The sequence below is a fragment of the Anser anser genome (genome assembly GCF_964211835.1).
Source record: "Anser anser genome assembly, chromosome: 20".
In the NCBI taxonomy this organism is placed as follows: Eukaryota; Metazoa; Chordata; class Aves; order Anseriformes; family Anatidae; genus Anser; species Anser anser.
This window is the reverse complement of record NC_139741.1, coordinates 8,692,538-8,718,846: the sequence shown is the minus strand read 5'-3', so window position 1 is coordinate 8,718,846 and position 26,309 is coordinate 8,692,538. Positions and strand designations below refer to the sequence as shown.

Here is a 26,309-nt window from a genome sequence, read left to right as displayed (position 1 = left end):
TTGAACAGAATCCGTCTGAAACAATGGATCTTCTGAGTGACCTTCTGAACTGCACGGAGAGGGCATTCAGCAAGGAACCAAAGAAGAAAAAGACTGGTGAGTCCTTTCTGCAGAAAGAAATGGGGTGGGATTGTTAATGCTCTGTCAAAAGACAGAAAAGGGCAGTTCTGCATTAGTGAAGCACTCTAACTTCATAATTTCTGGCTTAATTCAGTTGTCCCCAGGAGACTCTACTTCGTTCTTTTCCCTTGTCTTTCTAAAGTTCTTGCCCCAGTTTGCCATCCACATCACTGTTTGGTGGTGTTTCTGGGTGCCCCTTACAGAATAGGTGGGCTTCAGGGCTGGCTGTTGTTTGCTTGAGTAGCATCCAAGGGAGTTCAGTCCTTTTGAGTCCTTGTTCCGTGCTGCCTGAGAGCTTGCTGAATACAGCCAGCAGGCCTGAAACTTGCTGCTTTCAGAGCTCAAGTTCTGGACCATCTAAATGTGTCCCGTGTGTCGATACAGCCTGTTTGCTGCTTTAGCCTGGTCTCATTTTGAGCCTGCAGAGATAGGTCGGGACTTGAGCAGGAAAGAACCTGTCTTGTTCTTACGACTTTCTCTCTAACTATGGTCTTATTGTCTCCTTAAATCCCTATATAAATCTGTGGGCACTGTGAAAATAAAAGCTGTAATTTTGGGTGACTTGGTTGTATGTAGATCAGGATTCCCAAACTTTTGGACTAACGGCCCAAAACTTGCAGACTAATGGGCCACTCTTAAAACTCAGCACTTCTCATGGGCTACTGTGACTCCTGATTTCATTGGAAACACTGTAAAAATCATGTACTTTTGCTGTCTAACTGCTGGTTGCTTTAATGTGGCCAAGGAGGTGTCCTATGACTTGCAGAACTGCTAATCTAAGTAATGATTAAATGAACAATAAGTTTGTTACCTGGTGAGGCTTTGCAGTGGCCTAAAGACAATTTCAGGTGTGTTTCTCCCTATGGTTAGTAGCCTTTCCAATACAGCAGCAGTCTTTAGCTTCACCCTCAATTATTTCTGGTCTGTGTTGTTGAACGAGTAGTTCAAATAGCATCTGCAAAGGCTGTCTTTTTTTTTTTTTCCTCCATGAATTTATCTGCAGCCTCTTCTTGCTGTGCCAGTGCAGTGGTTTTGCCCCTACCTGTCATTGTTTGTTTGTTCCTGTGCAGAGAACACAGAGCCGGGATGGGTTGAGGTGATTGTGGAAATCCTCCTCTCCCTCCTTGCCCAGCCCAGCCTGCTCATACGTCGGATCTCCAAGAGTGTGTTTGGACGCATTTGCCCTAATCTGACCAAGAACGGCCTGCAGCTGATCTTGGATGTAAGTGAGACATTAGTAGGGCATCGTACCGTTTGCCTGTCTTGTCCCTAACAGATATAGAAGCGTGTCTCTATTTTGGGATTAAATAAAAGCCTTCTCGATTTAGAAGATGTCTGTCATAATGTGTGCTGCTGAATTATAAAAGCAGCTTGCAGACAGTTTCTTTGTGGGAGCCTGAGATCTGCTAGTTTTAGGCTGTATTCGTTAGTAGTTTTAGGCTGAAGAAATTCCTGGGACATTTTATATAGCTGTTAGGTTTTATATGTGAGTATCAATGGTAACGTTTTCTTTATTTCTAGAAAGGCTAAGTGTAGAGGTGCTAAAAATAACTGGCACTGAAAATCTGCATTGGTCACATCACTGAGTAAAGCAGTGTCTACTGAGAGAGTATTATAGATTGCAGAGATCAGCTGTCAAGTACTTTATAGGATGAACCTAATACTTAATTTGTAACAAATGAAAATGTTTGATCTGTCTCTAACATCTTCAGTTTTCTCCACTTTTTTTTTGTTACTATAGAAAGAAGAACTTAACATATTAACAGACATGATATTACAAGCCAGAAAGTTGAATGCCCTTACTTACTGTGTCATCATCCAGCTCTCTGGCTGTGCTGAAATTCATGTCTGTTGTACGCACAAAGGCACCAAAACAAAGTACTGAAAAAAAAAGAAAAACAATTCCTATTTTCTGCAGGTTCTTGATCCGTACCAAGATCAGGATGAAGAAAGTGCTGTTGTTGTGATGGAAGAATCAGACAAAAAGTTCAAGTCTGCTCAGGACACGGTAATTGATGGGCCATTGCCTGTGCCAAATACTTTTCAGACCTTCGCCACTTAAAAATAATGTTTCTGCTGATCTGTGGTAATAGACGTAACTGCATTTCTCTGTCTTGAATGAAATAGCTGTTGTTCTATTAAGATTTATTTTAAATGTGCAACACAGAAATGGTTTACTGGAAGTACATGTTTATTAGTCTCTAGGGCTTGAAGGAAAATGCTGTTGTAGGTATGGCTGTTTGAATAGGTGAGACCTCCTGAGAACAAATGACTGCATCCTGAGATTAGCATAGGCATCTCGTTGGCAGGCACAGATTGAATCATTGCTGCGATGCACAGTAACCCGAATTCAAGGTTTTGGAAGACCTGGTATCTCTGTTGTTATCTGAGGTGTCCTTACCTGAATCCGAGGGCTGTGGGCAAGATAACGGGGTGAGGGGAGGCTTGAGTTTTTATTACTGAACAATTACACAGCTGGGAATTGAGTAGGGCTTGAAGAATGGACGGGTCAGGAGATGAACTTTTCTTCCTCAGGATGATGAAGAAAGTGAGGACTCTTCAGATGAAGATGACACTGAGGAAGAGAATGACAGCGGAGATGAGGAAAAGAATGAAGAAGTCGATGAAGATTTTCGCAGTCAGCTGATGAATGTTCTCAAAGCACAGAATGTAGTGGTATGTTTTGGGTGTCTACCTTGATACAGATACCGGGAGGTTTGGGGTGGTGAAAGGTTGTTGAACACCTGCATCTTATCTGAGCTTATGCGGTGACAAGCCTGGCAGTCATCTTTGTATGGCATTTGATGCAGGAGGTCAGGATCTTCAAAGAAAGCTCTGCCAATAAGTCACTTTTTCTTTTATTTATTGTTAGTGTGTCTTGAGTGCTATTGCTTGCCTAGTCTAGCCTGATAACTTGTTTTCCTGCCTGCAGTAAAGAAGACTGATGTGAACTAAAGCGCTGAGATATTGCTGTGTGGTGTCTGTGTTGGCTAGCCTGTGTGGAGGAGCGTGATCCCTGTGGGCCACTCTGGAGCCTTCTTGTAGCAGTGCTGGAGTGTGGCTTAATGATTCCTATAAAGTTTATGAACACAGCAACATAGTAACCTCTTTATTGAAGGAAAAACAGCGCAGAGGGAGTTAGTGTCCAAACCCCAGGCCTATTTCCTCTCCCAGTCCTCTAGCTCTAAGTGTTGGTACGGTGTGGCCAGGATTACCTAACAGGAAATATGAGCTACATTTCTCATTGGCCTGAGCATCTGTTTTCCTTCCCCATATTGCTGTTCTGGGTCCAGAGGTAGCTACATCCCCACTGTGAATTTGCCCTGAAGTGGCCATGGTTCTCCTCTCCCTGCAGAGTCAGGGCAGTCCCAGCCAGGTGAGGGGTGGGAGCTGTTTTTGAAGAACATGAAATGACATGTAGCTTTTGCATTCTGAAAAACAAAAGGGAGAAGATGAGAGTGACGAAGATCTGGATGATGAGGCTATGATGGCCCTTGACAAGAACATCTCGGCCCTCTTTGCGGAGCAGCAGAAACGGATCCAGGCGAAGAAGGATGAGAGAGACAGGATTCGGAAAGAGAAGATCCTGCGGAGGGATTTCAAGATTAAGGTATGAGATCTGTGTCTGGTGCAAAGAGCTTTGGTGAACTAGCATGCTGGTTGTAGCCTACTGCAAGCCGCGAGCTACTTAACATTAGTTATGATGTGCCTTAGTGTGAATAAACACACAAAATCTCTCCTGTAACCTTGCAGCCTAAGCTTTTCTTGTCTTGTTAGGCTCATTAACTCCGGAGGGTTGTGGTTAACAACCCCTGGTTATTTGTGTCTGTAATACTGACCTGAGGCCACCTGGTGTCAGCATGGGCTGTCCAGGGTGTTTGGGCATCCAGGGACAGCTGCAGCTGCTCACGTATCGAAATGTCTGGTGTCAGGGTACCTAGGAGGAAGGCTGATTAGTGTAGTGACCATTGGCTTCACTGCAGTTTTGTTTCGATGCTGGGCAATAAGAGGACGATTTTATGGTAACATGGTGTCTGCAGGTCAAAGGGGACTTGTGGGGGTAAGAGCTATCTGTCAGTGGAGCTAACAGGGATCTGTGCCAAGTTGCAGTGGCTGCAGGTCTGGCTGGGTGTCAGTGACACTCGTAACTGCTTTTTTAAATGATGTCACTGCAAAAAATAGGCTGAAGTCAACCAGCAGCTTTTAATCTTCGGTTTCAAACTTTTAATCTCTATGGTCTCATGCTGTGGCATTACAAGTGGTAGCAGAAGGTACACTGATCTCAGCTGCAAGTACAGTTTTCTTCAGACCCCTTCCATGTATCCCACTCCAGTCTGAAGGAGCTGCGCTGGGTAGATCGGTTGTGTTTCCCTGCCTGCATTAGTTCTCAGCTCAGTAACTTTATGTTTGCAGGTGCTGGATCTGATTGAAGTGTTCCTGAGTAAGCAACCAGAGAACCCCCTGGTGTTTGACGTCATTGAGCCTCTGCTTCAGGTGATTGAACAGTGCATGAGCTCGGACTCGGACAAGCAGGAGATTGATTTCCTCCAGAAAACAGCTCATATCTTCACGTAAGTGTCCGTAATCCTCCAGCTAATTGGTGAGGGCTTTTGATAGACACCAGTAGTGTTGACTGAATCCTAGAAATTAGTCTTTTTAACACTGGAGACAAGTGCTATGCTTATAGGTGATGGAAAATTAGATTACTGAACATCCACACATGTACACAGTGCTTAGCTATAACCTGCAGGAAAACAATCAGGATCTGGGTTTTCTAGTCTAAGGGACTTCAAGAGTAAAGTGTCAGACCTACAGAACAAACAGTTGGTACTGGAGGTACAGTACCACGTTGCTGAATACCTCCACAGGTCTCTGACCTTTGAGTCAGACTGTGTGACAACTCCCTACGCTTGCAGAGTTCCTGCTGTGGCCGGAACAAAACTCCCAACAAATTATTATTAAGACAGGCAAAGTGCAAATTGTCACTGCTCATTACCACAAACGAGGCAGGATGCAAGCTAGACGGAGGCATAATGCACGGGGTGTGTTGTGGCCTCTGTACACCGCTCCCTGACATCCTCAGCATTGCTCTAAGGTGCTTTCAGTGCTGCTTTCTACCCGCTGTTGAGGAGCAGTTCTGCAGTAGCAGAGTTTGAAGCAGCCAGTTTCACTTTGTGGGAGCTTTGGAGGAGAGTTGACTTTGCCACCTGAGTAAGTTGCTTGAAGGTGAAGAGCAGTTCTTGCCTCAGCAAAGACAGCTTCTTTTGCTGCCCAGAGCTAGCACCATGTTTGTGTATGTGTTTCCCTAAGCCCAGCGATAAGGGTTCATAGTCGTCTGTTCTCCAGAGCTCTTTCTGTAGGTAATGGCTTTGAGTTTGTTCTTAATGCTCTTTCAGGAACTCATTGTGCCGAGCTAAGCAGTACTGCAAGAGAGTGGAAGCCCTGCAAGATGATTTGCACGCCTTTGTGGAGAGACTTGTGAAAAAAGCCCGCAAGCACACTGATTCCTCAGTGGCTCTCTATTATTTCAGGTAAACGTTAAGAAGGAGCTTCTCTAGTCAGTGCTGCGGGCAGCGTTGTGACTGTGGCTGGTCTGTAAGCAGGCATAACGTTGCTGGTTAAAACAGTTCATAGAAGTGAGAGACTCCATGAAAGCTGGCTGCCTGTGTGTTTAAATGAGGACTAGTCAGTCACCCTGACGGTGTGAAGCATTTTGAAACAGAGATGTCCATTTTTTGGTGATGATCTTCTAGAGGCTCTGTGATACAGCAGTTGTCTTTACAGCTTTGCTAATAGTGATGGGAAGTGCTCCCTGGAGGCTTCATCAGGGAGTAATGAATTGTGTGTGATTCAGTGCAGGGATGAGTGTAATTTATGGTCCGTCTGCAATGATCATTCTGTAAATCCTGGGGTTCCCTGTCTTCATGGTGGCTCAGTGAAGACAGCAGTGACAGTGGCTCTTGTCTGTACAAGTGTTCATTCCTTTGCCACTGCCTACAGGTGAATTAGGATAAGCCACACGTGTATCTACTAGGAAACGTGAGTAACCTTGCAGTTCCCTGACACAAACAGAAGTGTCGTTTACCAGTAGGCTCTCTTGTGGCTTGCAGGCAGATTCAGGGAGACTTTCAGACTCCGTCTGGGATTTCTCAACACAACTGTTTATGTAGTGGGTACCACGCTGCATGGTCATCCCAGTGCCGTTGGGCAGTGCTGGCCCTGCAGCACCCCTAGCCCGTTGTCGCGCAGGCCCCATGGCAATTCCTGGCAGTGCAGGGCTGGCTGCGTGTGCCACACGGCTCCCTGACACCTTCGGGCAGTGCCAGCGGAGCTGCTGTGTGCATGCACAGTTAAGGCAACACTTCTTAAAAGTAGCAGGCTGTGTGCATGCTCTCTCAGGTGATTTACCTGAGTTCTGCAGGCACGCAGCAGCCTGGGCTGGGAGGGCTGCACTGCAGCGCTGGCTGGGCTCTGCAGGCTCTCAAATCCTGGGCAAATGCAGGAATTCTAAAGCTGTGCTAGTCAAAACTGGTAGTAAGAGCTTCAGGAAATGAGGCTGGTAGTGAAGATGTCTGTGACTGCAGTGACAGCCAGCGAAAGGATGCAGCCTCCTGAGATTTGTCTTTAAATCTGGTAAGAGTGGGTTAGGTTGCAAAAAGGGACCCTCTCGGGCTCTTTAACCTCTCTTGGTAGGGAACAGGCTGCCCGCCTCGCCTGGCCTCTGCCTCAGGTGGATTTGCAGTGGCACTGTGGTAACTGCTCTGTTCTCCCCCTTTTCATTTCTTCTTAGTGCCTCCTTGTACCTGCTCAAAGTGTTGAAAGGCAATGTGTCTGACAAGTCTCCAGCTCCTGTCTCTGTGCCAAAGAAGCAGAAGAACACCATCCCACAGGCTTGTCAGGTAAGACAGCAGGCTGCTGTCAAGGCAGTGTTTTTGCCAGTGAACTTGCATTACCCTGTTCTGAGTGGGCATTGCTTATCCCGTCTCCCTGTTTCCGCTGTCTGCAGATAGCTGTCTCCACAATTTCTTTTCCGTGCCATAAACTGTCACGTTCCCCTTCCCTTCTGCCTCACCCTCCTGCCTTTGCAGTGCCTGCTTGCCCACAGCCAGCAGGGGCTGCTGGTACACAGCGGATCCAGGTTAATTTGTCCTCACGTGTATTTACGTTGCCCTCCTGGCTTATTTGCTGGTCTTTCCATTAAGCTCTTTGCAGTCTGTGTGTTTTCTGGGAGGGTGCTGAGGAGCAGGGGTACACGGGGCAGTGATGGATGAGGGTGAATTCCTCTCTCTCGGAGATTTGGACTGAGTAATCTCAGACTGAAGAGAGAGAGAAGCAGCCCTGATTTCAGTGGTAGGTGTTTGCAGGGAGGGTCTTCATCTGGTTTTGCTTTGTAGGCGTATCATCTGGGGAGCCTTGCTATGCTTCCCTCTCACCTGCTGTCTCTGCTGAATTTCACAGCTCTCTGAATTTGGTGCCCCTGTGTGTTGGGCAGCTCGGTGCAGTCCCCTCCACTAGAAACCAGGGAGCAGGGTTTCTCCAGCTAGCCTGTGCTTGCCTCTGAACCTCTTAAACTATGTGCAGGGCTTAGTGCCTTAATCCCGCTGACATTTCAGGGGGGAGCAAAATAAACAGGGCTTCCTCATGACCGGGGAGGGCCTGGAAATTACAAACACTGAGATATTATTAGCAGCTGAAAAGATAGTGAGTGTTTCTAAGGCTTAGCGAGAGACCAAGAGTGCTAATCCAAGCAGCTCTTGTTCTGTGCTGGGCCTTCCTGGAAAGAAAAACAAAGGAGGAGATGTTTGGAGAATATAAACACCCCACTTGTTGGGTGAGATGTGCTGCATCCTTGTGCAGCCTCAGAGCAAAGGCTGTTATTGTGGGAACGGGGCTGTGGTCCGAGACCACAGGCAGCAGCTGAAGGGAGTTGGTGGGTTTAGGGAAGTGACACAGTTCAGTTTGGGTGCTGCTGCTGGTGCTGTGTTGAGTCTTAAAAGGTTTTGTATAGGGAACCAGAGACAAGTGAGGTATGTTTCCAGTGAGCAGTTCTTTGTGAGTATGTTCTGGAGCTTTTCAGTAAGCCTCAAGGTGAACGTAGAACAGACCCTACGATGCAGTGGCCAAATTTATGGAAAAGCCTGTTACTACACAGGATTTTTTTGTAGCAAACATTTGCGTAGGAAGGGATCAATTTTTTTCCCCTGCAGGTGGGTACATCAAGGAAGTGCTAAGCATAGACACTGAAGACCCTCACATCTTCAGTCTAGCTTGTGCTCGGTTGCACTAGCAGTAGGAGTTTGATCTGAGAACAGGGCACAGCAGTAACACAGCTTTAGTTTGCTGTATGGCTGTGGAAAAATTCCTTGGGCAGAGGCTTGCAAAATACCCATCTGCTATTGTGAATATCCCAGCTTTGATCACCTGGGCCTTAATGCTTCCTTCTATTCTAGAGAGCTGTGTTTCCCTGGCAAGATGAGAGCAGTCAGGAAGGTCAGGATGTGGTGCTGCACTCTTTGTTCAACCCCACGCTCTTAGTTTAGATCCATATGGCCTCTGCAGGTCTCAGTTGTGTGTTTGGGTTTCTTGTTCCCCACCAGAGGGGGATATTAGAGCATTTACATGTTTCTGGGATTGCTGGGTCCCTGATCAGCACTAGGGCTTGTCTGCAGCGCTTCACTAACATGGTCGTACTGCTATGGGAACTTGGGAGAGCACATTTGGGACCTGCTTTGTTGTTTTGTCTTGGTTGTATGTGCTAGCTCGTGTGCCTGTATTGTATAAACTACCCAAGAATATCTAGCTACTGGAAAAATATGTGTCACTGGTAGAAATAAATTGCTTCATTTAGCAATGATTTATTCTTGTGTTTTAGGGGAAATTTTTTTCTTTTGCTTTTTCCCCGTAGGTTTTGAGCACTGGCTGCTTGGATGTGGAGAGAGTGACTGCAATATACCAGCAGGCACTGACGCAATTCCTGACTAAACGCAACAGCGCCCTTACGAGCTCCATGTTTCTCGATCTCTTCACCCGCTTCCCAGTAAGTGTTGCTGTCTGTCTCCTGGTGGCTCCAAACACAGCTGTAAGCCTGGCGAAAGCAGGGAGAGAAACTTAGCCATTTTTTGTGGGCTTTTAAAACTGCTGCAGGGTTTCCTCAGATTTTTACCTTCTTAAACTCTTAGTACTGCGTGTTTTGATAGCAGTGCTGCAAAAGGCACGGGTCTCATTTGTGGTTTGGATTGGGATACAGCATGGAGAATGTAGATGGATAGAAGGCTGCTCTTTAAAGGATGCCCCCAAAAGCTCTAATTCTCTACCAGTATTTGGCACAACATGGATGGGCAATGCTTGCACAAATGCAGAACTTCTGTTCAACTTTGCTTTGACTGCATGCTCCGCTTCTCATTTTTTTTCCAAGAAGGCTGTAGGGTGTAGTGTCTAATTGGAGTCTAGTCTGCAAACTGGATCTTCAGACAGTGTCAGTGTCCATGATCTTTGAGGCATCTCCTGCAGACTTCACCCATGCTTGGAGCTGCTCTCCACTATAAGGACAGCCAGTTTTTAAGAAACAGCCCTTGGGTCTGAATGCCATATGGTTCTTCAACAATTTTTAGGTCAGAGGGAGAGGTAGAGACAGCAGCCAGAAACCCTTCCTCAAGGATCTTCAACCTTTTAGAACGGAAGTCTGAAGGGAGGGTTGGAGGAGACACAAGTTTGTGTAGTAGGGGAAGATGCTCCATACTTCCAGATGAGGAGGGAATCCATTCAGGAGAAAGTTCTTTTGCATACCATGTTTCTTAGGACACCATCCCATGACACTACCTATGTGAGCTAGTGAAATGAGGGGAAGAGGAGAGTTACGCGCTGTGCACTTAGAGAGCAAGCTTAAAAACATCTGCAGGTTTCTTCTAGAGCCTGTGGGTTCCAAATGACTGTTCCTTGCAGAAATGCCTTTTTAAGTCTTTAAGCTCATCCCTCTTATAAAACAAAAGTAGTGGTTTATGTAGATAACTGGCCTTTCTAAAGCTGGGTTTTACCCACTTGCTAGAGCTATCTGTTCCTTTAGTAGTCTTCTTACCCCCAAAAAGAAGCCATTTTAGGTGGTGTGGTTAAAATAACCGTCTACACAAGACATCAGTGAACTTTGCAGCAAATTGTTACCCATGTTTTGTTAGGGCCAGACCTTTCAGTGCCTGGCAGACAGCATGGGAGGTCTGCCAGTTAGGTATTTGCAATCCACATGCTTTCTCATTTCTTATGTCTGGATTCTTTCTCCCCATAAAGTTAAAAGGATTTTGTATAGAAGCCTAGAAATTGTTGGATTATGCCAGAAAAGAGATTCAGCAAGCTTTGCTGACTTTAACCCCTACTCAGGAAATGTTGTTTTGATCAAGAACTGTTGCAGGGTGCAACTTCAAGATAACCTGTCTCTAGAGAGGCTTTCCTCCTGGGAGTTACTTCTGGCCCCTTTAGCACACGGGATCAGACCTTTCCCCAAGCTCTGATATTCTAACTCAGCATGTTCTCCTCTGCCTCTGGGACTGTTCCTGTGCATGAAGTGAACTGCCTACATAAAGTGTCAGGCAGATACAGGCTTAAATCAAGAAGTGGCAGAACACAGGAGGTGAAATCTTTGCCTGATTTTTCCAAACTCCGAGTTTTGCTGCTGATTTTGTTGTGACCAAGATTTCACCCAGGCTGGTGTGAGCGAAGCTGCTAATTTTCAAATAAGCTGTTGCTGATCTCTGGGCACTTTTCTTGCAGCGTTTTCTTCTTGCTCAAAAAGCTGTGTAAAATACAGACCATTTTGCTTGAAAAACAAACCTTTCTGTCAGCAAACCACTAATAAGAGGCTGGGTCTTTCTTTGTTACAGATCATGTGTAAGCCATTAGTAGACACTCTCGTCAAGTCTATCACAGCGGGAGCCAGGCAACATCAGCAGGTAAGAAAGCAAGCAAACAAACAAAGCTGTATTAAACAGTCAATCAGGGAAGTCGCTTAATCATGGCAGTTCAGATGATGCTTAATATGCTTATTGCTGCCTTTAGGGCTGCCCAATTTTGAGAATTTCGCTTCCTGGGGGGAGAGCTTTTGCAAATACCGCCTTGCTACTTGAGGTGTGTGACTAGAGTTGTGGAAACAGCTTATGTATTCACAGTCACGGAGGTTCTTTGGTAGCATCTCCTTTAAAAACTGCCTGCAGCTTCCAAGGCTGAAGCCTGATTGCTGTAATGTTGCCTTCAGTCACTTATTCCTTGATTACCTCCTTGTTGGTAAGATGCTCCTCTGTATTAATGCAGCGTGTTGTAATCCTTGCCTCCTAACGCTAGCTCCAAGTTAGCTTCTTGAATCTTGCTCTGCGCCTTGCCAGCTGTCCCGCATTTTCTAGGCCACGTGCTGCTGTGTCTGGTTTGAAACCACCTGTGCTATAGATCTGATTTTTGATGGTTGACTGCATGTGCCTGACTAACACGAAATTAGCGGAGCCTTATCAATAAAACGTTGCAGGGTGACTGCACAGCTCACTGTTGCATGACCAGGGAATGATTCCTCTCTGGATTTTCGCTGCGGTGTGCGCTGCAGTGGGGGTGTCTCCCACGCGGTTAATAACCAAAACCCTTTTAGGCCAGTAGCATTGTGTCTCAAACTTTCCCACCCCCTAGCTGTAATGTGCATTTGTCCCCTGCAGAAGTGCACCCTAGATCGACCTTTCTGTTTCATAAATAGCTGTTTTATTGTTTCTGATCACTGGAAGGAAAGCGGAGGGATCTAGGTATGTGTTTCCTTTAGGACTGCTTTACATTGCCAATGAAAATTGCATTTCAGGCTCTTTTACCTAATAGGAATGGCTCTGATTTAAACAAAACAACAACACGAAAAAAAAAAAAAAGAGAGAAAATTAAGTTATGAGTAATCTCAGTGGGTAGGAATAAGGATGTGTTACACAAATGACAAACAAATTAATTATAAGGTACATACTTGATCCTATCCTCAAGAGACCAGAACAACATCCCAAGCAGACAACTTCTTTTATGTGGGTATCTTCACTTCCCTACGGGGAACAGCATTGTCCTTTTTTCAGGGCTTCCGCAGTTATCTGCACAAGCTTTGTTTCCAGAGCCAGTTTATCTGTGGGTGGGAGGGGAAGGGGAGGACGTGCAGTGTGCTGTGTGTGGGAGTGTGGATGGAGGACGTGGATGTGCTGCTGTTTAAACAAAGGCAACGTGGAGAGTAAGCTATGCAAAGCTTTTGGAGGTGCAGCTTTACTTTTTTGCAAACCGCTTCCTTTTCAGGAATTCTGGCTTTCCCCCATCAAATGTCCAATTTGTCAGGTTTTCAGATAAAATATTTCCACTGATTCTTAATGCACGTTTTCAGTTCTCGGTGCTTTGGTGTGGTGTCCGATGGGGACGAAGCTACATGAGTGTGCATGGCAAGGTGATGCCAGGAGCAAAGCAGGGGCATAACTGCCCTGGAGCCTCCACAGCCTCTGGGGGAGTGAGCCTGAGGGGCTCAGCTACCGAAAGGGCTGTCCCATCTCAGGGTCTTAAAGACACCAAAGGTCTCCTGACAGCTTGACTTTGACAAGCCCCAGTGCTCCAAAGCTAAGGGGGGTAGTTTTCCATCTTCAGCCTCTGAATATTGACCTCTGAGCATTAAACTAACTCAGTGCCAGAGGTATGAGGCATAATTGCCTTTCTAACGCTCCTGTTATTAGTGCTGATCGTTCTGGCTGTGCTTGCTGTATCTGTATGAACAGCTAATCCCACTGTGAGTTTGACTTCTTAGCTCTGCAAATCCCCTTGGCAGGAAGTCCTCAGGGCTGTGCTGGGTTGGGACTTGTGCTCTGCATGGGGAGGTGGAGGTAAAGAACCCTGCTTCATTATGAAGGTGGGTTGGTAATGAACCCTGCTTCATTATGAAGGTGGGTTGGTAACAAACCCTGAGGCTCTGGCCCAGCAGGGCTGCTGCCCACACTCGCCTGGCCTGGGGGAGGCCCTTCCCAAGTGGGTAGGAGAAGCTTTCAGGTTGGGTTTGTAGGTAGCTTTGAGCAAAAGCAAAACTGGTTCGTGGGGAGGATGTGAGGGAGGGCGTCCCTTCCCCTCACTCTGAAAAATGGGGAGTCTGGGAGAGCAGCGTGGGGACGGCGGGGCTCTTCTGTCTCTCCCCTCAGCCACATTGGTCCCTGTGTTTCTTAAGCGGACCTTTAAAGGTCCTGTCATGGCTGGCAGACACGTCCAGCTCTTACTTCAGGGGTCTCTGCTTTTGCTGGGGCTTGTAGTGTCAAGTAAAACGTGATCCCTGCGTGGTGGTCCTGGCCTGGTAGAGGTGATTTGCTCAGCAAGCTGTACAGTGCATGGCAAGGCCTGGACCGCCAGGCTCTTGTCTAGAAACAGCAAATCCAACCTGTAGGTGAAACGTTGTTCCTGTGCACTCTGTCGCGGGCTGCTGTGGCTCTGCCGAGCTCAGCTGCTGGGCAGCTGTAACAGAGAGGTTCCTCTAGGAGATGCTGGAGCCGTTCAAATGGTGCTCAGCTGGCGCTGGCCTGGGGAGGAGCAGCGTGGCCTCTGCAGCCCCAGCCAGTTGTCCTGACCCCGGGGACACCGCTGCCTGCCTGCTGCCCAGGTATTCGTGCTGTCAAACATTGGAAGATCACTGTGAAGAAGTTTTGAGTAAAAACTTACCTTTCCCCTGTATACATCTCTTTTTTCCCCCTTTCGCTGTGTGAATTTTAAGTTCGATCAATTCACTGGTCGTGTTCGGGGCCCAGGGTTAGTGCAGGGCCAGGAATGGCTGAGTGAAAGCTGGGATTTGCTTCGTCAATGGTTAGCATCCAGTAGTGCGAAACTCTGGCTTCCTTGAAGCGGGTACGAGAATATCAGAAAGCAGAGTTTGTCTGATCAGGACTGCTGCCTGAAACTGGTGACTTGGGCAACCGGCTCTTGGCTTTGCTGCAACCTTTCTGTGCAACCCGTCTCCCTCAGGTGCTCACCTCTAAAACCCAGAGAACATCGAACCTTTTGCAGTAGCGTTGTGTGCGTTAGGACTGAGGTGCTTGTAGCCATCAGATGGGTGTTAAGTGCCACTCTGGGTGCTGTGTGGCTTTGGTCTGGGCGACTGCTGGAGAGACAGGTCCCTTGGAGAGATCCAAAGGCAGGTGTATCAAATGCAAAGCATAGCAGGGAAGAAACAAAGCTTTAAAAGAAATATTTTAGATTGTGTGACTTACATCATCATCTTTTTTTTTCTTTTGCCGCTGTTCCTACATGCCTCAAGCGGCAATAAGGTTTTTCACCTCCACAGCAAAGTAATTTGTAAGATGAAACAGAGCACTTGGAGGGGTGAGAGCTCTTAGGGCAGTTTTAAACCTGGCTCTCGGTGGCTGGGTAAGCAGACTGCTCCAGCAGTGAGCTCAGCCTGTGTAACGAGTTTTAAACTGGAACGGTGAATTTTGAGACTGAGCTTGAAACTGCAGCTTGTACGTGTAGCCACGGTGTGATCCTGTGGGGTTACTCCTGGGGCGGGGATGCCTGCAGGAGACACTCGTATAGCAAATGCCCTGGAAAAGAAAAGAGCTGGAGAGATCGGAGTCATTTGTGGGTGGGAGAAGGAAGGGCAGTGGGTGCTTCACCTGGGAAGGAGGATTTCGTCCCACCCTGAATTCACTTGCTTGCTGTTTAAACCCATACATCAGAAAGACACAAGATGGAAATGTGTGACAGCGGATCTGCAAAATCTCCTTGTTTCAGGCAGTTCATGTATCTGGGCCAGGCCTCACCTTTTGCCAGACCACACTGACTGCAGGACACGATGGGTCGTATTCTGCCAGCTCAGTGCACGGACTCTGGCAGCTGGTGCTGTGAACGCTCAGTGTTACGGGTTTCCTGGCTTATTTATCCAGAATTCTGCATGTCTTTAAGTGCGGAGCTGAAGAAGAAAGACTGCTGTCCCAAAGGTGCCTGTGTGCAAGCTAAAATGCTTCAGGCTTCAGAAAAATGAACACACTGATGTTTGGATGTCTTTCATTTACTTAACTGAGAGATCTTGTGAGTTTTGCTGTGTTTCTTTTTTTCTTTTAACACTACAGTAGCAGCCAGGATCTTTTTCCTGAAGTTGTGTCGATGTTTGTTTTCCCATGGTTAAGTGAAACCACCATATAACTTAAAAAGCTGCATTGTCTTTGTAGAATAAGGCTGCACATCCGTGGTGTGTTGGCGGACTGTTGTCTACTGTAGAAAAAAGTGAATAGAAATTGTATGAAATCACCAGATTGTAAGCAGTTACTGTGAAGCTTTTCAAGAGGACCCTTAGTGTATGAAAAGAAGCTTCAAGTTAAAGTCATGAGGAGAGAAGGTGATAACATTTTTGGATAGTCTGGTTGGTCCAGCTTGTTGGATGCAGTTCTACGGACAGAGGTCATGAAAATCAGTCGCACTAATTCTGTACGACCTTATACGTGAGTAGCAGAAATGCCTTAAGTGGCAGGACAATGATACCGGTGTACACATCACAGTCTTCTTGTACGTGTAAGAAGGTTGATAGCTCTCTCTTACTCAGGTGTAAGCATCATCTGGTTAAAGTGTAGCTCACGTTTCTAGAATCCCTGACCTGTGTGCATATCTGCATATGCACATGCCCTCTATGTAACTTAGACACGAATGACAGCTGAGGATGTATTCTACATGATTAGACTAGGGTGGGAAAATGACAAGTCATCAGAAGTTGAGCTCATGTTACATACCTTTGAGTTGACCTGGTGCTAATAATTTCACCGAGCTTCTGGCACAGGTGATCTGTTGGCAGTGCAGAGCATTACAATTAGCCAAGCAAAACATGTGTGGTGCTACCAGGTGGGGGAGGCTTGTGCTGCTTTGTTGACTAAGGATGCTGCTGTCAGTCTGATGTCTTCCACAAGCACTAAACATTTCTCTCCAATTCTGTTTGGGAAAAAAATGCGTGTGATCTTATTCTTACTTCCTCCTTTCTTAATTTCTTTTTTTTTCTCTTATTACTGCAATTGTTTCCAGAAGACCTTGACCTTCAGATTACTTCCTTGTGCCTTGTTTCAGTGGGCGCAGTGTTGCTCTTTCAACATGCACAAAAGGCTTGGTTTTTTGGCTTGTGCTGATGGAGCGTGAACCAGAAATTGAGAAGTGTTTATTTTAATGATTGGTGCATGACTCAGCTGCATACCAGAACCCTCCTGAGCCTTAGGTGAGGAATGTCTTCCTGGTTTATTTTTAGCAGCATCAGTACGTTGAGCAGAACCACAGTAACATCCAGTTCTGTAACTGTGTGCGGTCTCGGGCTGTCCCTGTGGTGCTCTTGCAGCACCAAGCCCTTGGTGGTGCACTGTTAATTTAGGTGGAGTTCTTGTCATCAGGGGATGATGGTTTTGCTCAGAACCAAATTGTGATTTTTCTGAGTCCTAAGCTGGTGCTCTCAACACGAAGCTCTGCTGCAAAATGTCGTCATTAGGACTTTTGTAGAGAGATGTTCTAGGCTCCTTGACAGCATCTCTGTGGAGCCTTCTTGCTTTTCTGCGGTAGGTAGCTGGTGCACCGGGGGGGGTTCTCTGCGCTGTGGTTCACTGAGTACAGCACTGAGCAAGGACGTGCACAACTCCCTGCTGCTCTGCAAGCAGGTTGAAACAGAAGAGCATTTGCCTTGGGCACATGGTTGGAGATATCTCACCGGTATTTAAAGTGGTAACCTCTATAGGGAAGCCTTCTTTTAAGGGTTGACTCCTCCATTGTTGAGTTTAATTAAGTTTAATGGCTGTGCGTATCAGCTGTTGTGCAAAGGCCTTATAAGGGTAAGTGGCTCAACACAGGCCCCACCTCTTTTGGCTTCGATGTCTGGTGGAAATTTCATTTATGGTCACAACCAGTTTGGGAATTAAGACTAGTAAACGAACCATCCACTGCTACCAGGAGTAAGTTGTTGTCCCTGTCCTGGTTTCACTGGCAGACACAGACCGCTTCCAGTCTGTAACGTTTTGCTAGGGTTTAGGCAGATGAATTTATATCTGTCCCTTGGGAAAGGCACTACAAATGTACATTTCAACACAATTACTAAGAGCCTTTGTAGTTATTTTTGCAGTGTAGTCACACATCTGTTTGAATGCATCCCTGTCGTCTTATTTACTTTCAAAGCTACATTGACTGAGGACGTCTCAGTAGCTGGGAGAATAGCGATGCTCTATTTGTCCATCAAGTGAGTTTCTTTTCCATGATTTGGCTACAACTCTGCAAAGCTGATGTAAGTGCGGAGCTGTCATGAAACTAATAAAAGTCATTTTACTTAGTGTGGAGATGAGAGTGGGCACTGAGACAGAGTTCAAAATGTCATCTTTTTTCATATAGATTCATTAATATTTCAAAATGTGTTTTTATAAAGCATTCTGTGACAAGGAACCCTTTAAGATCTATCTAATAGAGAGTGTATTTTGGGTAAGTTGCTAATTAATCTTGGTACTTTGGCAGCCTCCCCAAAGGGATCAAACATATATAGACATAATTTTACAGAACTGAAGCAATTCTGTGCCAGAGCTGCCATCACCAGAAGAGTAAAATATGATCCCGAAGTCCTGCCAAAGAGGTCTTGGCTGGTTGACAGTTATCGTTCTGAGCGGTTTATGTTCTGTGTAAATATCTAAGTTAAAAAGTAATTAAACTTTAATAAAGCAAGAACAGTAAAGGCACTGCAGAGTGTCAGAAGGCAGCACCCCTCTGTGTGTATGTGTGGGAGAGTTCCTCCCCGTGCTGTGATAAATGAATAGATCGCCACGTTCATGCACCCTGCCTCGCCTGCATCCTCGCAGATAGTTTCCAGCAGGTGGTATTAGGAAGGACTTGTTATGGAATATTTTTCTTTAGCTGTTATTAATAATGAAGCAAAAGAAACCTCCCCAGATGAGCACCAGCACCAGTTCAGCTCTACCCGTTTCCATCAGAAGGGAGAGGTGGACTGCTGGTGCCACTACCAGCCCTTCAAAGCATCCTCCATCGCCTCGCAGAGGTAGGACGTGTTGTGCCTGTGTCCTTCGCAGAGGTGTCACTAGGGGGAGGACTCGTCCCAGGGTCGCATCGAGGTGAGCAGAGCTTCAGGAGGGTGAATTACCTGCAGGCAGTGCTGGTTTCTTTATGCCGTACATCGTTAAAGTGGCTGTTGTCTTCCTCTGTCCACTATATGCCCTTTCTTTAATGACCCCTCTTACAAGAGAAGCCATTTGCAGCTGGAAAATGTATGTCAAACTGACATGCTTTGGCTCCAGCGAGCGTCCTGCTCCTGTTCCTGTTTTTGTTTTCTGTAAGGAGATGGTCAAGGAGATCCTGTGTGCTGCAAGGTAAAGCTGAACCAGGGGTGGTCTCTTGCACATTTCTGAGCTATCTGATCCCAAGCCAGCACAGCCCTGTGACATGCTGTAACTCTAGGTATGTAAACTGGCCCTCTGAAGCTGAAGGGGGAACAGTTGAATGCTTAAGTGCTTTGCTGGGTCAGGGCCAGTGCTCTACATTTTTGTACCAAGATTTTTAATTCCTAGACCTTTCAGATGGTTGTGGATGTGGATTGTTGTAGCTCAGCTTTCATTTTTGAGAGTCTCTTGCATTGGTAGAGCTCAAAAAGAAACTGTTTTATTTCAGAGGATCGGAGGATGTTGACAGCATCTATAAATAGTCTTTGATGTTCTTTGGAAAGGTGTCTGATGTGATAGTAAAATGTGGCCTTCTCCAGTGATCGCTTTAAGCCATGTTTCTCTCTCCCTTTCCTCTCGCTTGTATGAGATGGTTGAAAATTTAAAAGGAGATGTTTAAATTTTTCAGGTCCTCCTGACTGCATTTAGGCTGAGTGCTTGAAATCCCATGGCATGGATTTCTACTCGTCCTTGTGCTGAGCACTTTGTGTGCTCATGTTGTGTTTCATTTGGACAGGCCCCTGTCACTGAGCCTTGCAGGGTCTCTTTGGAACATCACGCATGCTGCTAACTGCTTACATTTGTTTATTTTTTGTCTTTGTATGGGGGTTTCCGTTGTATTTCTTGGTGCATTTTAATGGCCCCTCTGTATTTTGCGAAAAAAAAGTGTCTATCAGGCAGATGTTTGCGCTACCCACATGCGCATCCATAGTGATGCCAGGCATTAACTGGCTGGCACAGGGAATCTGCCCTCGTAGCAGTCCCAGTCTTTAAATTCCACCACCCTGAGCACAGCACAAACACACAAAAACTCTTACATGCCTCTTTATTCTGATTCTGAGAATGTAGACCGCTCATTCTGCTCGCTGCTGTTCAGCTAATTGTGCTGATGACCATATAGCAAATCCTAAGTAACAGAGGAAGCACGCTTCCAGCGTGTTGCTGGGAAGAAATAAGAAAATTAGAAGGTCACATAGGCTTTAGTTGGTACTGTAGACACAGCTGCTGGCCAGCGCTATGCCAGTTTGGGATCAATGGGTAGCATTAACAGCCCTGTGTCTTGGACGCACTTGCTTAGTTAGATACATCCCATATTGCAGTGATTTTCCATGGCAGAGTAATTTCCTAGCTTACTAAATTAAACTTGCCATCTGACACACGGGGATTTGATAGTTTTTAAAGAGATGTGCACTGAGAGCGAACCGCCCAAGTGTGCTCTGCTCAGCCTGGCAAACGCAGCCCTTTCGGCAGCTCCATGAGCAGGTATGGGGCACGTGGAGCGGTTTGCTTGGAGGCAGGGTCATTGCCGTGTATTTAATAACAACAAAAGCAGAAGGGGAAGAAACACGTGTGGTTGTGATGAGCTGGTGATGACCATCTCCATCCTATGGGCTCGAGCTGGATTCGTGTCACAAAATATTTTATAAACGTCAGGCTAGAAGTTTTGGGTAGCGTTTGGTGCTGCGTTCACAGTGGGCTGTTGGATAACGGTTTGGAAATAATAGCAAGTGCGTTGGGAGTTTTGTTGGCAGGTGGAGAAGGATGTGGGCTTCTGCAGTGCAAAATCAAATGCCAACCTGAGCAGTGTTCACTGACAAGGACGTGCTTACGAGCTCCTGTAGAAAGCGGTGGGTCCCTCTGTTGTTGTTGTCTGGGGATAGGGGAGGAATGGGATTTGTCTGCTTCTCTTTCTGCTTTCCCTTAGTCTGCATTGAAAGGTCACTTTGCAAAAGTTAAAGCATTAGAAAGGAGTAAAGATTTCCCTGCAGAAAAGAATAAGGATCTCCCTGCAGGATTGCTCAGCAGCCCCCGAGCAGAACAGGGAGTCGAACCACGCTTCTCTCCCCTGGGACAGTGTGCGGTCTGTCACATCACGATGCTTCTCTCTGTGGATTCTGCAAATTGAAAAGATAATGCTGGCAAGCGGCCGAATCGGTGAATCTACAAAGCTCAGCCCAGTACAATTTCCAACTTTTTTTTTTTTTTGGTTAGCAATGCTGCTTATTTCAGTGTTCCAAGCTAACAATTTTACTGATGTGTACTTTTTTTTTACTGTTTGAAAGCTAAACTTCAGTAGTTGACATTTGAGTGACTTGGAATTCTAATTTCTCATTATTTGCCAATAGATGTTCTCAAAAGATGAAAACCTTCATCCCTGCAACATTGAGTCTGGTCTGGTGAATCGGGGACTGCAACTACAAGGCACACGGTGCCTAGGCAATCTGAGCTTTTTTCAAACACGTACTGCTCTTAAATCTCCTAAATTATTAAATTTGACTTTAACAAAATCTCCTTAAATAGGCTGCATTATGCAGTAGCTGCCTTTTGAATAGCCTAAAGAAAATCCTATTGCGTGTCTCTCCTGAATTGAGGAAAATTGGCTTTGTTGTGCAGAGGAGACATCTGGCTTCGGAAGTGTAGGGAGGAGCAGCCAGGTCAGGGGACTGGCAGGAGCAGTTCTGGTTTTGGTCTTACAAATGTGCGCAAGTAACTTGAGGTGTCAGTGCAGCCTCTTGGTGTTTGAGGATCCCATGTGTATGTGGGTATAATCCAAACTGACAAAATGAAAGTTTTGGGGATGGGGTATTTTTGAAGAAGAAAGTCAAGGTCGAGGGAAAGGACAGTGCCCCCAGTATTGATTCTGCAAGAGGTGTCTTGATCTTTGGCACTGTTTCTTTGAGCCTTAGCTACTGGGATGTTCTGTGAGAATCTTTGCTTTCATTTCTTTACAAAAGGGCATTTTTTTTTTCTCTGGTGTTTAGAGTGAGGAGCTTGTAAAAGCGAAGTGGAAATGCTCCAAAATAAACAGGGCCATACTAAGAAAACAAGTTATTAATATCTTTTTTTTTTTTAATTTAATTTTGATTTTAATTTTGGAGAGAAGTGTATTTGGAAGTGGAGAGGGAAAGGTGCGTATTTACAGATTTTTATTATTATTATTTATATTTATTACTCTGTTACTTTTTTTTTTTTTGATGCGGAAAGGGAGAGGCTTGGATGCATTGCCCAGGATCCACTGGTGTTCTTTCCTCTTGTGATCTCAGTACATCCTGTGGTACCAATATTCCTCGCCAAAGTTATATTCCTGTAATTGGGCTTTATGGATAGAGCAAGAAAACATCACTGCTCACGGATGCTAATCTGCATTCTGCTACTGATTTATCTTGTGTTCTCATGCAGCTCACTTAATTATGGCATCTTTTTATTTTCCAAGAATTTAGGATAATAAGATATTGACTTTTTTTTGAGGGAAACATTAAGACTGATTGGCCCTTCTGATATATGGTAAGTAGCTACCCTGGGGAGAAATGAATCTCTGCGTCCACCAAAGCAGCAGACCGATCTATGGATCGGTCCGTATGGATTGCTGCCCCCCGAGGGGCTGCCAGTTGGCCTCTGGTTAAAAAAGAGCACAGGTATATAATGTCTTTCCCAGCCCTGAATGTTCACTGGCTGTATCTTTGCTGTGTGTGAATGAAACAATCAAAGCTGGTATCTGTTGCCTTCAGCCAGGCCTGGCCCACGAGCTCGGTGTGTTATATGGTATTTTCTTCGTTTTGACTGCCTGAATGTCCTCCAGACCCTTCATCTCAGGCAGAAAGCCTGCCAGTGAAGCACAGCATTTAGCAAGCAGATAGCCTCTGAAAAATTGCAGTGCCAGATCTTCTCCCCACGTGTACTGGCTCATCTTTATTGCCTTTAAAATCTGGTAACGTCTTATTTCTGTCTCTAGTTCATGCTAGATCGTGGTGTATGTGGGAGGGAGCTTTTATTTTTATTTGTTCTTTTCTTCTGTCCTGACTGCCAACAGAACAGGGCTAAAACAATCACAAATGTCCCATTGCAACCCTTGTCCTGAGCAGGCTCTCAGAAATGGGTTCCTCTGGTTAGACTTTTACTCTGCCAAGAGCATCCTCCAGAGCGTTGTTTGCAGAGGAACCAAGCGTGGAAAAAATCCCCTCCTCCTGCAGCGGACAGCACACTTGCCGGTGATTTGCAGAGTCCTTGCTTAAACAAATTAAGTAATGATGTTTTAGGGCATGAAGAAACCTGTATGTACGTGAATCCTGCACATATTCCCAGCTCTGCAGGCAGGCTTCTCCAGCGTCTTGAGTGCCAGTCCTCGGCTTTCTGCTGTTCTTACCTGTAGGGCTCAGGCTGACCTAACTGTAAGTATAGGTGCAGCTGTATTGCATAAAGGTGGTTTCTATGGGGTGTAGCTCATCCCGTGTTTTCGGCCAGATTGAGTGGTGGTGGTTTAAAGTGCTCGTGTCTTGGAATAGCTGCTTTCATGCTGTGAAGGAGGAGGATATGCCAGCATAGCTAATGTGATAAAACTTTCTGTAGTGTAGACAAGTGCTCGGTAGCAGCAGAATGAAGTTAACAGCCCGTCTGATCGATGCGACAGCTGCTGTTCAGAGCCTTGGGAATAGTCATGGACTTGTATAGATTTCTTGACTTCTCCTTTCTGCTGCTTAAAGCGGGACATCTGAGCCGTGGGTGAAGAAGGGTGTGAAGGATAATAAAAATTGAAAAGAGGAGGTGGGGAGTCAGCAGGAGGGCTAGAGTGGTGGGATTTCTTCACAATTGGTTTTGTCTCAGTTGCTGTCTTCCAGGGAGTTTTTATTCTTTCTCAGCAAGCAAGATAGTGAAACCTCAAATCCAAAAGCAGAACTTCCAAAGCAGGGATGAAGATCTGAATGTAGCACCAACACCCTGTGCATTTGGTTTTCCCCTACGTGCATTTTGGCAAGAGATTTCCAGCACCTCTCAGTCATTGATGCTGAGCTGCTCTCCTGGAGGTGAGAGACCCAGTTCAGCTGCTGAGGAAGGGACTTACTGCTCCACCTAGCAGGTGATAAGCTGGCGATTTGCTTGCCATTTTCTGTTTCTCCGTGAACTGGAGATAGTGACAGGAAGGCTGGCCTGCACTGGAAATTACTGGGGCTGTATGTTCCAGCTGCCCTAAGGACACACAATGCCTTGCGTTTGCAAACTACTGCTTAGCTTGTTTAGAAGTTGGCTAGAGAGAAGGATGTTGGCTGTTTCAAGGGTTAAGAAATAAAAGTTAACATTAAAAATGAGGCACGAAAAAACAAAGCTCATTGATAATTTCTTGCACCCAAGAAGGCCTTAACAGATAATCTACATCTGGTAAATGAGCAAAATCTGTCTCATGTGTGACAATTATTTTTAAACGTGCTAATATGCAAGCTGTTGTGAGTTATTTAAAGCTTCCTGGATGGAAAACATCCTGCTGTATCTGTGGAAATCTGCTTTTTTACTAGGAGAGAGGAACAGGTGCAATCGACTTGGGATGAAACTGGTTTGCAGTGCAGAATGGTTTATTCTAAAATGCTGAAAACTGCAAGAGCCTGATGAGCTAGGATGTTTGGTGGGAGTACACTGAGTAAGATTGCCTCTGTCATCCAAGGTTGTAAAATATGATTTAGATACCACATAAATGCTTTACATATTGTAATTAACTAGCCTTGCAAACTTTTTCTCATCCATTTGTCACAGGAACTTAATTTAAACTGTAAAATACCATTTGTTGTGATCACTTTTTGGCAGGAAAATTTTGTTCTTGGGTTTGTAAATCTCCTATTTGCTGCTTTTTGGCAAGGCCAGAGCCAGGGAGGGCTAGGAGGAAATTCCTTCCCGGTCCAGAGCATTGCAGGGGGTGTTTGGTGCACAGTGAGGGTGTGGGAGCAAGGGCTGGGGCTGGTGGGCAGGGGTTTTTGCTCTGTGTTTGCTTCTATTGCATTATTCTGCCTTGGCCATGCCTGGAGGCAGGAGGGCAGGTTTACAGGCTAGGAAACTGGTGTCTGGTGAGACGACTTCTGTGCCTGCCACGTTGGATCCTGCTCACGTTCCCCTGTCACCGACAGCAGTATTGGACCTTGGCAAGGCTAGTCGAGGGAATGTCTTGAAAGAGCTGATTGATTAGTCTGAAGGCACTGGGTTGTAGCAGGAAATATTGAATTCAGCTCCTGAGCAAGATGATCGTGCAGGATAGATTTTCATGGTCTTTCCGGGCCAGCGTGAGCTGGCTGTGACTGCTGGAAGGCCGCAGGAGCCTGGGCAGTCACGGATAACACGGCTGTCCTGCTGGGGGCCGGCCACAGTGTCGGTGCTGTCACACGGGCCTGCTCTGCACATAGTATCATTAAGGTTGGAAAAGGCCTCCAAGATCATCTGGTCCAACCATCCCCCCTAACACCACCATCACCCACTAAACCATGTCCCTAAGCACCACGTCCAACCTGTCCTTGAACACCCCCAGGGACGGTGACTCCACCACCTCCCCGGGCAACCCGTCCCAATGCCTGACCGCTCTTTCTGAGCAGAAATGTCTCCTCATTTCCAACCTGAACCTCCCCTGGCGCAACTTGAGGCCATTCCCTCCAGTCCTATCACTGGTTGTCTGTGAGAAGAGGCCGACCCCCAGCTCCCCACACCTTCCTTTCAGGTACCTGTAGAGAGCAATGAGGCCTCCTCTGAACCTCCTCCAGCCTAAACACCCCCAGTTCCCCCAGCTGATCCTCACAGGACTTGTGCTCCAGGCCCTTCACCAGCTTCGTAGGCCCTGCACAGGCCCCGCAAGCAGGAGCTCTGCACAGGAGGATTTCTCCTGCTGACAGTGTGGTGCTCAGCACCAGAAAGGGCAACAAGGTAGGTTTCAGGTGGAGGTAGATGTCCAATTTACGAGACTGCCTTGGAAGGTTGACTGTTCAGCATGTTTTTAAACCGAGAAATGGTTATGGAGATGCTCGGGTGTCCTTGCATGGGCAGTTGGCACATCCGAACACAGCAGCCACGTTGTACCAAGTCCCTTTTAAAGTCCCTTTTATCCCAGAAGGGGCCAGCGCTTTCCACTCTGAAACCTTTTAGCTAGCTGCTAGCTGGGAATCTCAGCCCCACTGCTTTTATGTGCATTGTTCCAGCAGTGCTGTGGCTGTTTAACATTAATGTTTGTTCTCAAAAATAGCTTTTTTAAGCCACAGTCAGGGCTTTGCCTTATCTTCCCGTCCCCTTGCAACTGAAACACATGAAACACGTCTGCATGTGCCACGTGCAGAGTGCTGCAGTTACAGCTTGGGGACTGAGGAAAACTAGAGCTTTCTTAGTTGTCTCTGGTTTTCTTTTGCTATGCCTAAAGCCTTTGTATGTCTTAAGTAAATGTTTGGCATTGGATGCTTCTTCAGTGAGAATACTGGTTAATGCTCTTGGAGGATACTTATTTTGTTTGTCCTTAACTTAGGAAAGAGGGAAACAGTCCTTTTTTTCCCTCCTCTTGCCTTCCCCAGAGAATTTGCAGTTTGATCCTTTGGAGGTCAATGGGCTGTGTGAAAATCCAGGCTTTTAAGTTAGTCACAAGTTAAACTCCTCCATTAAATACTGGTTGTGACAGTTCCTGGCCAAGACTGTCATGTCCGCAGCTTTGGAGGGCTCAGTGGGTTATCCAAATCTTTTATAATTCTGATTATAACGTGTCAGGGTACGATAGAAAGCTCGTGTATACCTAGCAATATGTATGGAATTGCTGTTGCTTCTGCACTGCCCGCTGCAAACTTGCTGTACGGAGCAGGGAGCGCCATGGTCATCAGCCTTTTTCTCCTTTAACTCTCATAATTTGTCCTTTGGAATAACTTTCTGGGGTGTTCCTAACTTGGACTCTGCCTGCCAAACCATTATCAAACAGATCTGTAGCTTACAGGCTCATAAATGGTAAAACGCAAAGAGCAAATGCGGCAGAGGAATGAAAGCAAG

At 46.1% G+C, this 26,309-nt stretch overlaps 1 protein-coding gene across 1 annotated transcript in view; it reads left to right on the top strand.

Annotated features, from left to right (window-relative positions):
• Positions 1–26,309, top strand: part of MYBBP1A (MYB binding protein 1a) — a 59,740-nt gene that overhangs the window by 11,627 nt on the left and 21,804 nt on the right. The window contains exons 14-23 of the mRNA XM_083806510.1: positions 9–96; positions 1,191–1,342; positions 2,039–2,128; positions 2,656–2,796; positions 3,566–3,730; positions 4,534–4,691; positions 5,517–5,651; positions 6,911–7,019; positions 9,026–9,157; positions 10,992–11,060. Coding sequence (XP_083662636.1) covers positions 9–96; positions 1,191–1,342; positions 2,039–2,128; positions 2,656–2,796; positions 3,566–3,730; positions 4,534–4,691; positions 5,517–5,651; positions 6,911–7,019; positions 9,026–9,157; positions 10,992–11,060 — 1,239 coding nt within the window. The remainder of the gene's footprint in view (positions 1–8; positions 97–1,190; positions 1,343–2,038; positions 2,129–2,655; positions 2,797–3,565; positions 3,731–4,533; positions 4,692–5,516; positions 5,652–6,910; positions 7,020–9,025; positions 9,158–10,991; positions 11,061–26,309) is intronic.